At 38.4% G+C, this 13,286-nt stretch overlaps 3 protein-coding genes and 1 pseudogene across 4 annotated transcripts; 2 read left to right on the plus strand and 2 right to left on the minus strand.

The window, feature by feature from the left end:
- The first annotated feature begins 132 nt into the window (after positions 1–132).
- LOC306892937 (putative polypeptide N-acetylgalactosaminyltransferase 8) lies at positions 133–2,795 on the plus strand (annotated as a pseudogene). Its single transcript has 7 exons — positions 133–145; positions 650–890; positions 987–1,184; positions 1,268–1,382; positions 1,623–1,808; positions 2,016–2,152; positions 2,661–2,795. The product of its transcript is annotated as a putative polypeptide N-acetylgalactosaminyltransferase 8 (transcript).
- Positions 2,796–4,280: 1,485 nt separating this feature from the next.
- Positions 4,281–7,262, plus strand: LOC306893457 (putative polypeptide N-acetylgalactosaminyltransferase 8; the record flags this gene model as incomplete). Its single annotated transcript, XM_079455280.1, has 11 exons — positions 4,281–4,476; positions 4,712–4,916; positions 4,998–5,168; positions 5,266–5,469; positions 5,609–5,806; positions 5,942–6,056; positions 6,213–6,398; positions 6,494–6,631; positions 6,707–6,802; positions 6,891–7,058; positions 7,128–7,262. The coding sequence occupies 11 exons, from the start codon at positions 4,281–4,283 to the stop codon at positions 7,260–7,262; spliced, it is 1,812 nt and encodes a 603-aa protein (XP_079311406.1).
- On the minus strand, positions 7,166–10,604 carry ada2b (adenosine deaminase 2b). Its single transcript, XM_079455281.1, has 10 exons — positions 10,435–10,604; positions 9,656–10,090; positions 9,366–9,585; positions 9,059–9,269; positions 8,812–8,939; positions 8,390–8,480; positions 8,215–8,323; positions 7,972–8,129; positions 7,663–7,865; positions 7,166–7,584 (listed from the first exon to the last, which is right to left on the minus strand). Exons 2-10 carry the CDS (start codon positions 10,059–10,061, stop codon positions 7,491–7,493), a joined length of 1,620 nt encoding a protein of 539 aa, XP_079311407.1. The 5' UTR covers positions 10,062–10,090; positions 10,435–10,604; the 3' UTR covers positions 7,166–7,490.
- A 124-nt stretch (positions 10,605–10,728) lies between these two features.
- atp6v1e1b (ATPase H+ transporting V1 subunit E1b) lies at positions 10,729–13,240 on the minus strand. The gene is made up of 9 exons (XM_079455282.1): positions 12,946–13,240; positions 12,393–12,458; positions 12,184–12,293; positions 11,999–12,065; positions 11,823–11,912; positions 11,650–11,718; positions 11,467–11,561; positions 11,290–11,377; positions 10,729–11,222 (listed from the first exon to the last, which is right to left on the minus strand). The coding sequence occupies exons 1-9, from the start codon at positions 12,976–12,978 to the stop codon at positions 11,160–11,162; spliced, it is 681 nt and encodes a 226-aa protein (XP_079311408.1). The 5' UTR covers positions 12,979–13,240; the 3' UTR covers positions 10,729–11,159.
- Positions 13,241–13,286: the final 46 nt, after the last annotated feature.

Below are 13,286 nucleotides of genomic sequence, written 5' to 3' on the forward strand. Positions count from 1 at the left end.
TGCAGTAAGTTAGCACTTTTTGTAGACACTAAACATTGCGGTACCCCAACTTAAACTTTTGCGAAAATTTAATTAATGAATGAAATCCAATTTAACAAGACTGATTTTACTGACTTGATCCTTTTACTCGGGATGAACTTCCATGGTACACAGTTACACTGTCACAGGCTACTCCTTTCTAGGATTAGAAACGGCACTAACCCTGTAATACCAGTTCACAGCAGCAAAGCACAGAGTGAACGTCATAAGCAGAGTACAAGGTCTGGGCATTAACATGAAATCTCCATCTTTGCCATTCTTTGTTATAAATGCCGCTTATATAATTTGATGCAGGAACGATACAAGACCCTTTCCCATCCACTGTAAAAAAGTTTTGTCTGCGTTCACCTCTCACTGTTAACTAATGTTAGTTGATTAAGTTACTTTCAGCAAAATTAAAGCACTTCACACCAATGACGGCATACTTTAGAAAATGCTAGCGCTAATCACATCTAATCACTATTGTTTTGGTAAGAAATTTGGATATTTTTATGTTATATACTTTCCAAACAGTCAAATTTTGTTAGACTTTTATTCCATGGTTGGGCAAATAACAACTTTTTATAGATAGAATTGATTAATTTTGACAAGTGAATGGAAATCTTTGCAGGAGATAAAAACCCTGAAGTTAAATCAGAGAAGCAAACAGTGAAAGAAACAGAGGCTCCTGTACACGCCCTGGGTGTTAGGACTCTGTCCTTCCTGTCTCGAGCTTTCAAGCTCCCTGGGCAGAGTCATGACATTGCCACGTCTTTCGCGTTTCTGTTTCAGGCGAGAATCTCAGGGTGGAAGGCTGCGACCGCTGATGTAGTGGCCATTTTGGATGCCCACATCGAAGTCCATGTCAAATGGTGTGGAACTGCTCATTATTATTTCATTTATTTCCCCCCATGCTTCTCCTTCCTGTCATACAGTATACATGTTCATAGACTCTCGTCTTCTTATAGGGCGGAGCCTTTGCTTGCTCGGATCAAGGCTGACCGCACAGTGATCCTGAGCCCTGTGTTTGACAAAGTGAATTTCTATGACTTTGAAGTAATAAAATATAATCCTAGCGCTCATGGCTTCAACTGGGCTCTCTGGTGCATGTATGTGGTGTTCCCACATGAGTGGTATGTTCAGAACGACCCTTCACAGCCAGGAAAGTGAGTGTGTGTATTTGTTTTAATATTCCAGTATTGTGTTAAGAGTGTATACACAACCATTTTCTGGTCTGTATGATGTCCAGGAGTCCGTCTGTAATGGGCATTCTGGTGGCTGATCGTCTGTTCTTTGGTGAGATTGGAACTCTGGATGGAGGGATGCAGGTGTATGGAGGAGAGAATGTTGAATTAGGAAGAAGGGTAAACCACATGCTACTGGGCGTACAGACTTTCATTATTAAACACTTAAGAATATAAAGGTGTTATCCATATTTAAATGAGAGATAACATTGTGTGAAAATATGAAGTTAATTTGTATCAGATTTGTGGTTATTGATAGCAGGTTACAGATCCTGCTGTAAACATTAATTTTCTTAAAAGAATATCACTTGAACTTTTAACAACATTTAATTTATTTTAGTGGCCTCTGTTTTGGCACAGGTGTGGCTTTGTGGAGGAAGTATAGAAGTTGTACCATGCTCAAAAATTGCCCACATTGAAATGGCACACAAACCCTACATGCTTGACCTTAGCATTACAATGAAGAGAAATGCCCTCAGAGTGGCAGAAGTGTGGATGGATGAATACAAGACTAACGTAAACATCGCCTGGAATCTTCCCGTAAAGGTACAAATAAGACATAATACACTTGATGTTAATTAATGCAGATTTTAAAAAAAGTATTCATTGTATCATTCTTATATAGAACATTACAGAAATACTCAGTGCCAACCTTCATGTTGTTATTGAGGCCACTAAAACTAACCAAAACATGTAACTAAAATAGGAATGGTTTAAACAGATGCAAGTGATCCATATCTCTGTTTCTAACAGGATCATGGGATAGACATTGGAGATGTATCAGACAGAAGAAATTGAGAGAGAAGATGAAGTGCAAACCATTTAAATGGTATCTGGAAAATGTCTATCCTCAGTTAGATCTTACGTTTCATATACTTGGTTTTGAAGTGGTAAGTGACATCAAATGTACAGCAAAATATAAATAAAGTTATAAAATGTAATATAACTGACTTAGAATCTCTCACGGACAGCTGCAAAATGATCTGCACCCAAGTTTATGTTTGGATCAGGGGCCGCTTGAAGGATAAACTCCCATTTTGTATCCATGCCATTACTTTTTGTCACAGGTAATGCATTCTATTTAACTTCTCATCTGTTCTTGTGCTTTTTCTCACAGACGCTTTATTTTTGAAGATTATTTAAGAAACTTTCCCCTTACGCAGGTGTTTAAATATAAAGCTAGTGGTTAAATATTTATGGGTTCTCTTGAGTCTCATACACACAAACGGAACCGCTGTCTGAAGGATCTGAGCTTAGGGACAGTTCCAGAACTGGCATTGTGTTCAGATGGCAAAAACAGGTAACGAGACCTTAAAAGTTCTACATATGTCAAAATGGCCAGGATGTTGCCTACAATCAAAACAATTGATTAGGAAACTTGTCTTTGATCTTTTTCAGGGACAGGCGATACAGAACAAAGACACCAATCGTTGTCTGGAGATTAAAGCCAATCAGAAAGGAGTATATGAACTCTTACTTGGTGAATGCAGCGGCCAGCACTGGAGCATACAGCATGTTGTTCAGGACTTTTGAAACACAGGAGATCAAGTGATTTTATAGTGAACACAAATATATACAAAAATTATTAAAAAAAAACAATCATAACAATCTGTAACTAAAGATCTTAAAAAGAGGTGGGAATCTCCAAAACGGTGTGCAAGCTCCAAGATGGGGCGTGAATGTTACGACACAACACGATCGATCACACACCTGAATGTAAAAGCCCCTTGTTGAGTTCATGCCTCATTTCAACAATCTCTGGTCTTCAGTTATATACTTGGATCCGACTACTGGAATTGTGCACATCCCCAGAACTTCAAAACAATTTTTTTTTTAAATTAAGAAATATAATTTATTCTACCAGGTTTGTGGAGGTGGAGGATTGAGTACTAATCTGGGTACTCAAGATATAATTCCTGAATAAAACAAACCTTACATTTATATTTAGGGCTGTCAAACGATTATTGCATTCAGAATAAAGGTTTGTGTTTACATAATATATGTACAGGTATGTGTAACATATTAATTTTGTATTTGTAAAAACATACACATACGTACGTACATGCATATACTGGTTTAAGATTTTTTATTTTAATTTTTAATATAAATAAGTACAAACGTATAATTTAGATTATTATTAAATATAAATAAATACAAATACAAAATTAATATGCATAGTAAACAGACAAATAGTTTATTATATAAACACAAACTTTCATTCTGGATTCGATTGATCGCAATTAATCATTTGACAGTCAAAGTTAAAAGATTCAAATGAATTTTTATGAATAATTATTTAATTTAAAAACCCAGATTAGCACACCCTGCCCCCTCACCCGGCCAGTGTGGTTGTTACTTGATGTCTCCCCTTTTGTTTGCTGTCCAGTGCTGAGTTGTAGTCATTTTAGTTAAATGTTTAGTGTTGTGTCATTGTGTAGTGTTCATTTTTCCATCTCATAGATTTATGGTTGTTCCAGTTTGCTTTGTGGTTGTCTGGGTTTTTCACTCTTAGCACATTTTCGGTTTTGTTAAGTTCTGAGACTTTTGATCAATAAAGATCTTTTGTTTTCATTGTAGTCTGCACCTGGTTGTCTCCTACCAATACTGCCACATACAAATACACAATAACCACATACAAAACAACTCAGATTACACGCATCATCTAAAAAAAGATTCCATTTTAAACTTGAAATACATTTGGACTGCTTATTTCAATCTAAAGACGAAATGATATTTGTTAATATAAAAAGTGTGTGATCAAGCTGTGCCATTGTTCAGGTACGAGGTCATGTAGGCTATGATGAAATGTAGCCCACGCTTGTTTATTTTTAGGTAAATACAGAGTCAACCAGGCATGAAGGAATATTCGCAAACATTACATACATATAGCTTTTTGTTCACAGAAGCTATACACACAGACCACAGAACAATCATTACCGGACAGGAAAAACGTCTTTATCAGGTCACTGCTGGAGAACAAGGCTCTCTCTGATTCATACCACCACAAATGTTTAGTTCATGATGAGGATAAGTTGTATGAGGAATTTGTTTTCAGCTCTGGCTGTCGCTGCAGTGTTTCTCTATGTGAGCTCTGTCCAACGAAAACTCCAAACCCAAGAGAATCAGCTTTATCAAGCCCAACAGAACCTCTCCTTACACAATGATCTTCTGCTCAACAAACTGGAGAAACTGGAGGCTCAGATGCACGCCATGGGTGAGAAACTAATGTAATGCTTTCCTGTAGCTCATTGGTAAGAGCAACGCAAGGTTGTTGGTTCGATCCCAGAGGATTGCAGATACCTATGAAAAATCTATAGGATAATGCAATGTAAGTCGCTTTGGGTAAAAGCGTCTGCCAAATGCCTAAATGTATATGAAATTTGTTCAAAGTGAAACATTTAAGAACTTTTATTACTTTCACCAATTATTATAATTGAACATTTTTACAGAAGAGAGAAACCGTAATGTAAAAACAAAAAAGCAACCGGTGAAGAAGTTGTTTCCAAACTCACATCTCTTCCAGCGATGGACTGTGGAACTTTCTGAAGAAGATCAGAGGAAGGCTGAAGATCTTTTTCAGAAATATGGCTATAATGCCTTTCTTAGTGATCAGATCCCTCTGGACAGAGAGCTGCCGGAGACTCGAGACCACAGGTGTGTTAAATCGGTGAGTGTCATAAAGCAAAACATCTCTCTTGTGGAAATGATAGCAATGTGTTTTCCATTGCTTTGTAGATGCATTGAACGTGAATATGCACAGAATCTGCCCACCATCAGTGTGATTCTGATTTATTTGGATGAGGCTCTGTCTGTCATTCAAAGAGCTGTCTGTAGCATCATCAACAGAACTCCAGCCCACCTGCTGAAAGAGATTATACTGGTGGATGACCACAGCCAAAATGGTTTGTTTGACTTCAAATCAAACATACCTACCAAGCCTGTATTAATATTTACTGAAGGATTTAGGACTCTTCAGCAGAAGGTGAACGGTGAATGCTTTGAGTGATTACTTTTCTTTTACAGAAGATCTGAAGACACAGCTGGATGATTTTGTCAGATCTATTAACCAGAAGCATCCAAACTTGGTGAGGATGGTGACACATTCAGAGCACAGAGGTCTCACTCGGGCGAGAATCTCTGGATGGAAGGCTGCCACAGCGGATGTAGTGGCCATATTGGATGCCCACATTGAAGTCCATGTCAAATGGTGTGGAACTTTCTAGATGTTTGATTTATCACGCTCCATCCTACAGCCATTGTCAAATATTACCAATAACTATTAGATTTTAGATAAAAATATGTGATGATTCTGTTGAGATGTGTTTGGTTTATTAATGATGTCATAGGGCGGAGCCTTTACTTGCTCGTATCCAGGATGACCGCACGGTGGTCTTGAGCCCTGTGTTTGACAAAGTGAATTTCCATGACTTGGAAATATCAAAATATCACGCCACCGCTCAAGGCTTCGACTGGGCTCTCTGGTGCACATATGAGAGGTTCCCACAGAAGTGGTATGATCAGAATGACCCTTCACAGCCAGGAAAGTGAGTGATTATATTTCTTATTATTTTATAATTATTCATAATATTCCATGACATCATACCATAAAACTATTGATATTCCAATCCACTGTACTGTATTGTATTGAGAGTGTATTCAGAACCATGTCTAATGTTAAGGAGTCCATCTGTAATGGGCATTCTGGTGGCTGATCGTCTGTTCTTTGGTGAGATTGGAACTCTGGATGAAGGGATGCAGGTGTATGGAGGAGAGAATGTTGAATTTGGAATACGGGTGAACCACATGTGTACACTTTCATTACACTATTAAATGTTCTATTTTCTAAATTATGAGAGATGATAATATATATATTCAATAATTGTCGAATATTTGTGAGTAATGTTTTAATAATAACAACACTCTTTTGACTTGCTGTGTGGTTTGGCACAGGTGTGGCTTTGTGGAGGAAGTATAGAGATTGTGCCGTGTTCTAAAGTCGCCCACATTGAAAGGGCACACAAACCCTATGTGCATGACATTCTCAATACAATGAAGAGAAATGCTCTCAGAGTGGCAGAAGTGTGGATGGATGAATATAAGACAAATGTAAACGTCGCCTGGAATCTTCCAAGAAAGGTCTAGTATGTGAAAGCAGCACAAATATGTTTGCGTTGTTATTTAAATCTGTTTGGAAGGATATGATTCTGTATTTATGTCTCTGTTTCTAACAGGACCATGAGATAGACATTGGAGATGTGTCAGAGCGAAAGAAATTAAAAGAGAGGCTGAAGTGCAAACCATTCAAATGGTATCTGGAAAATGTCTATCCTCAGTTAAAGCTCATAGATGATATACTTGGTTATGGAGTGGTGAGTGACATGAGATCAAATGTACAGCAATTTAATGCAGTTTACTAAAACTGACTTATAATCTTTCACGGACAGCTGCAAAATGATCTGCAAACAAGTTTATGTTTGGATCAGGGGCCGCTTGATAAAAACACTCCCATTTTATATATATGCCATTATTTATATTCGCAGGTAATGTATACATTTCACTCATCTCTTTTCATCTCAGCGACTTCATTTTTTTAAAATATTCAAAGAACTTTAGTTTCACCTCACACAGGTGTTTCAGTATACAGCTGATGGTGTGATATATATCGGCCCCCTTAAGTCTCATATATACAGACGAACACTCTGTCTCAAGGATCCGGGCTCGGGGAAAGCTCCAGAACTGAAAGTGTGCTTAGATGCTAAAAAGCTTAAAGAGCACATATATTGGGACTTCAAACAGGTAAACAAATCATGATACCTTGAAAGTTTTACTTACAGAGTAACATGGTTATAACGCCTGATTTTTTAGGGACATGCTATACAAAACAGAGACACCAAACGCTGTCTGGAGGTCAGTGTTGATCAGAATGGAGAGTTTGAACTCTTTATTGGTGAATGCAGTAGCCAACACTGGAAGATAATGTATGTTATTCGGGACTTTTAAAATGCAGGAGGTCAAGTGATACTTGCATGGTGATATTGCACGCAGCTGTGCCAAGTTGGAGTCTTTGTGTCTGTGCATTTATACAGTAGTTTTCTCTGTTCACAATTTTTCATATACAATTTTTTTCAAAATGAAACCAAATCCAACATTTAAACCAACTAAGATTTTCTGCTAGATTGTTTTAGCAGTTGTTCATTTGTGCTGTATAGTCCTCTCTTCTGCTTTTAGTCACGATTTTGAATTCTCAGCTATGAATTTGTTCCACTTTTCCTGCCACAGCTTCATAGCTTTATCTTTTAGATGTGGTGACAAGGAACTATACCTAAATGAAAAACGAAACCTTACATTCATTTTCTACACGTCAAAATATTTTTCAAATTAAAGTGTATAAATCTCTCACCTGATTGAATTCATCGCAAGCTCTTTTAGAGTTCCCAGATTAGCACTCAATCCTCCAATTCCCACGAAGACTTCATAGAAGTCATAGGCGAGACCTGTGGTGCCGAACAGGGTTGGATCATCAGAACTCACAACTATAGGATGACCATCTGACATCAAGACTCCAGCAGGGTGGTTTCGTAGGTCCGAGACCAGATTTAGGACCTGGAACCAACAAAATGACTTCTTATACACCTTGGAGGCAAGGAAAACTTTTTTTAAGTGACAAACTGTGTTCTTTGCAGTCTGAAACTGTTGCATGTGCTTGTACCTGGTTGGAAATGGGGCACAACTCAACCGCCACCCCTCTCTTCCTGGAGAGCTCTTTGGCTAGGGGATGATGTACGAGTGCGAAACCATGCCCAATGCGGCTTGTGTTAAACAGGAGGGCGTCTACAACATTCCTGTCCACCTCTGTGCCATCTAAATCTAAAAAAACACACGTGTCAAGCATTTTTCAATTCTCATTGCTGCTATTGCCAAAAATTTGACGGGTCAAGTCTTTAAATCTGACCTGTCTCTCCAGCATGGAAAAAGAAAGGAAGATTCTTCTTTAGCTCTGAAGGAAGTGACAACGCCTCTCGAAAGTACCAGATTGATCCTCCAGTGTCTTCACGACCTACCTAAAGCAATACGGACACGTCATATAACAAGCAGAATACAAAACTAAAACTCAATAATGATATTACCAGGTCAAAACCAGCGAGGATATCTGGATATTGTCTTTGCATTTCGATGGCCTCCTGAACCCCCTGCTTTACTTTAGACACACTAAGAGATCTGAGTAAAAACAGAGAATGTTACTTTTTTATGTTGTCAAAAATGTTGCTTCGTATCATTCTGCAGTAAATGATGACCATAATTTTGTAATTGATGTTTCAAGAGATCATTGTCTATTTTGTTCTAACCAGATGGTCTTGTGGCGCCATCATTTAGAAGATAATGTGGTTGGCAATCGAGGAAATTACATTTCGTTGTTGAGAAACAGTGACTGTATTCAAGCAGCTTCAGGAAAAAGAGCATTGCATGAAATGTCTTGTGGTTCAATGGAATGTTGGTTAATTTAAAAAGGACACAATAAACAAACAAATAACTTCATGTAGATGTTTACCTGTGTATGGAATAAATTACACGAGATCCTATAAAGTCGGGATGGTTCTCTCTGAATCGTTCAGTGATGTTTCTGTAGACCACTAGAGACCACGCTTTATCATGAACAGTGCCATCAAGTTCGTATGCCTAAAAACATGTTTTGTTAAAAGTAAGACCTTTTTTTAAAAGTAAAAAAAAACATGTATGATGCTTAAAGAAATACTTTTCACTGCATTGAGAGCAAAAAATCCTTCCCTCTTACATACCCTAGACTGTCCAACCCTCAGCTCCAGGTACATGATGTTGTCCTCATAGAGCTCCTTCAGACCCTGGTAGATGTAGTCCTTAAAGACTGGTGCGTATGTGACTAGCCCAGAGAGAGCTACAAAAATCTCCTCGAACCGCTTCCAGGCTGCATCTTGTGTGGGATAAGCTGTTTCCGGGTCATCCGTGAAGAGAGTGAGATTCCGCATTAAACTGAGGAATGTAATGAGATACTTTCTTTTTGATTTGGAACACATTACTGGAGAATATTGAACGGTTTTCATGATCATATAGTGAAAGTTTGTTCACCTGTTGTCAAAAGCAGTGACATCACTCAGTCCGGCCCTCAGCGTGTCTAGTCGGCTCCATAAAGAACACCCCCAATGTGGGAAGGGCGTACGGGTGGAGAATAGAAACCGCACTGACCCCTTCCACGTGAAGCAGATGTAACAGTGAGGCCTGTACGTGGCATTCAGCACCAGCCAATCAGCACTTACCAGGGCGGAGCTGTGAATGTGAAGGGCGGCACCTGTAGGGTACAGAATCAATTTGTCAAATGAAAGATGGGATTGACCAGAAAAGCATTGGGATTTTTTTACCTTTTGGCATTTTCTGCAGTAGTTTGAAGACTGGGCTTTTTTGGATCATTTGTCGCACTGTAAAGAAGTGTTTGGCGGGAGGAAAAGGTGAAATAGCCATTTCTTTCACCTTCAACTGGTGTAGAAGAGAGTCCAGATGCTGTTCTGCCGGTGTGAGCTCCACTCTGCCTCCTACTTGCTGGGAAAGTTCTTGTTTCAGCATCAGGTCCCTCTGATGGGGGTCCGGCATTAACATGCACTCTTTTATAGTAACTAACATCAGGAAAACCATAAGAGAGATGTTCCAGGAGAGACTGGACATTCTTGAAGATTTAAAGGGAAACCAGATGGACCTATGTCTACTCTGTTGATAATAAGGTGGCTTTACAGATTCTGTCATGTCAAGTCTCATTTCCTTATTTGGCATCCGTTCTCGCAAAGGTTTTTATACTCATTCTGTGAAAAAGATGTGAAATAATCTATTTTTAGTTCCATCACTTCATATGATTTCACGTTTCTTTGAAAATTTACTAATAAATGATACTGCATTATATCTTAATTTTGCACAGCAGTCAAAATCTCTATTTTGAAAATATTTCAAATTCATGTCAGTGTCCAACCGTGCCCAAATCCATTAGACTATATAAATGATAATATATTCCACCCTTCAATATCTGAAACATTTGGATCACAAACCACCAAACACTGACAAAATTATTTAAATGTTAATAGCACCTCTTAAAAAATGTCATTGAAAATGTAACGATTGACCCCTAATAGTCATGAAGCTAAACACTTACCAATAAAAAAATATTTTCACGTATCTGCTGGAGGTTCCTTTTTACTGGACTTAAATCCAAGAGACGTGTGTTTTAGCTGTGTGTCTGCATGTCTACTGGTATAACTGTTGAAGTTCCTCATTTTCAGCACATGTCAAGAATGTTGTACAATAGCACATGTGACCGACTGCAAGAACTGAAATGAGTCATTGAAGAACAACTCTGTTTTATTGGATTGTTATGTGTTTGTTCATTCCGCGAATACCACCCATTTACCCACTCACTACATCCACACAATAAGGACAAGAGAGCAGATGTGATTGATCATATTTTTCTTTATACACATTTCCACACCAATATAGTCTTTGCAGCAATAACAGACACGTCTGGTTCTGATATACAGGTCATGCTCTGCACCACAGGAAGGGACAAGAAAAAGATTAAACTGAAACAAGTAAACAATGGAATTTCTATATCCGTACAAGCTCATAAGCTCTTCTGTAAACAGAACTATTATATTACAGCTGCAGCCAATGAGATGTTCAGGACCAGAGTTTCAGCAGACAATCAAAAAATTAGATTGGTCCTCTTTACAGCAATACTGAATCAACACACACATACATACACATGATATTTTCTTAAATATCGACAGACACAGGAATGGAATCTTTAACTTCAGAGTAAAATAAAAAGTACAACATCAAATAATGGCATTTAGCCGTGGTTCCAAAAGCATCTTCTGTGAATCAGTCCATGAACTTGCGGTTCTGGTTTACACCAAACAGGGCAACTCGGATTTCAGGCATCATCTGAAAAATAATGAAAATGACATCAGTACATATGAAATCATGTCTTATGTTTGGAGTTGCCGTATACCTGTTGTGCCAAAAGATCCAGTCTGGTCTCCAGAGTGTTGGACACCTTGATTTTCCCATCGGCATTGTACATCTCAATACCGCCAGATCTACACAGGGGAACATGTAAACACAGGCATGAGTGACAGAAATTGATTTCTTCAGCGTTTCATCGAGCAGAGAACCCAGAGACACTAACATTTCAGGAGAGAGGAAGTTGTCCTGGTCTATGCGTACTTCCAGATTGTCCTTCACTTTAGCTTTGTAGATCGGGATGCTTTTCTGCACAGCAGCCTAATGAAAGACAATTTTGTGATTAGTAACAGATCCACATATTAAAGACAAATAACAAAAACTATATTTTGATAAAGAACACACAGACCTGCACTATACCTATGTCCTGTTTGCGACAGCGGATTGTCACCTTGGGTTCCAGGAGTTGGTAGAATCCCTAAAATATATTTTAAGGGAATATCATTATGTGTCTTCATGAACCTCACAGGTCTCATACAGATGATTTTGTTTGCTCACAATCTATCAAATTAATTTATGTACCTGCAGGATGAGTCCGTCTAACAAAGCCGTGTATCTGGAAGGATCTCTGGCAACATTGCCAAGGCGCTGACGTGCCTCATTTAGTAAATCCTAAAAATAAATTTATAAATCAACAGAAATGTCTGACCAATGTTTACTTAATAATTGATGTGCTTTACATAAAAACAGTAACTAACCGAGATCATGTCATCACGGGCCTTCAGGACCTTTAACCTGGCTTGGTTCATAAGATTGGACATTTGACTGTGAACAGAAAGCAAACTGTTAAATTATCTGAACCCGTTTCAAGGCATTAAAACGGAATTTAGGGAAAGATGGAATTTAAACATCAAGGGTGAGGCCATCTGAAATTCACGCTCACATTTTCTTCTGCTGTTCGATCTGTTTTTCTTTCTTCTCATAATACTCCATAATCTTCAGACGCTGGGTCTGAACTAACCGACCCTTTTCAATGTTGAACTCTTCTTCTGCCTGCAGAGAGAGTCAAGAGCCATCAACTCTTGCTTTCCACTAGGTTTCCAGTACTTTTGAAAGAAATGTAAATGTGTTAATTTAATGTGGCAGTGTTACCTTTGCCTCAATCTCCTCTGCTTTTTCATTGGCCTCCTGCTCAATGAAAGCCATCATGTGCTTGATCTGGGGAGATATGAGAACAATTCAATATCAGTAAAAGAAAGGCTTTTATGAAGCCTGAAATCAATATTATTGTTTAAACGTTTGGTCAGCCGTAAAGGTCATTGATGGCTAATGTTGGGTCACTGCTGGCTTCACTAAACAGAGAGTCTGATTGGTTCTCTATTATTCTAATACATGAGCTTGTAATTCTCTTTTAAATATAAAATATGAAATGAATTATATAGACTGATCTCAAAGCAGTTTTATATGGTCAATACTATAATATTTGCTGATCTTAACGCACTATTATTATAAAGACCGATCTCGTGACTTCAGCGCGTGTGTAATGAATAAATAACCTTGAAGGCCACAGCATCCTCATTGAATTACATCAAAATGCTCCTGTCTGCCTTAAATGTAATAATGCAATTGTCAAATCATTTATAAATGAATGGTGATGTAAGTACAGTGTTGAAGGCGAAAGGATGCATTTAAACGCATTATTCACCTGCTTCTGGACGTCGGCATCGCTCAGCGCCATGACTGCTGCTTTAAGACGATTTCAAACTCCCCCGAGAAAGAAAGCTCGTGCCGGTCAGAGGTCTGCGTCGCAGGAAGATTTATAAATGTGCTTGAAACAAACTAAAGATTTAAAAACACGCAGAAAATAAACTGTAACAGGCCGATCGTGACAGAGAAGGAGAAAATAGACAGGGGATCAGCTGATTCTCAGACAACGATGACACACGGGTCACATGACGCGTGTTTCCTCTACGACAACCAATCAGATGTCAGTGCGCGTCCAGTTTATTTGCGGTGATTTGCTTATTTCGAATCTACGATAGGGAT

This window comes from Barbatula barbatula, assembly GCF_947034865.1.
Source record: "Barbatula barbatula genome assembly, chromosome: 4".
NCBI lineage: Eukaryota > Metazoa > Chordata > Actinopteri > Cypriniformes > Nemacheilidae > Barbatula > Barbatula barbatula.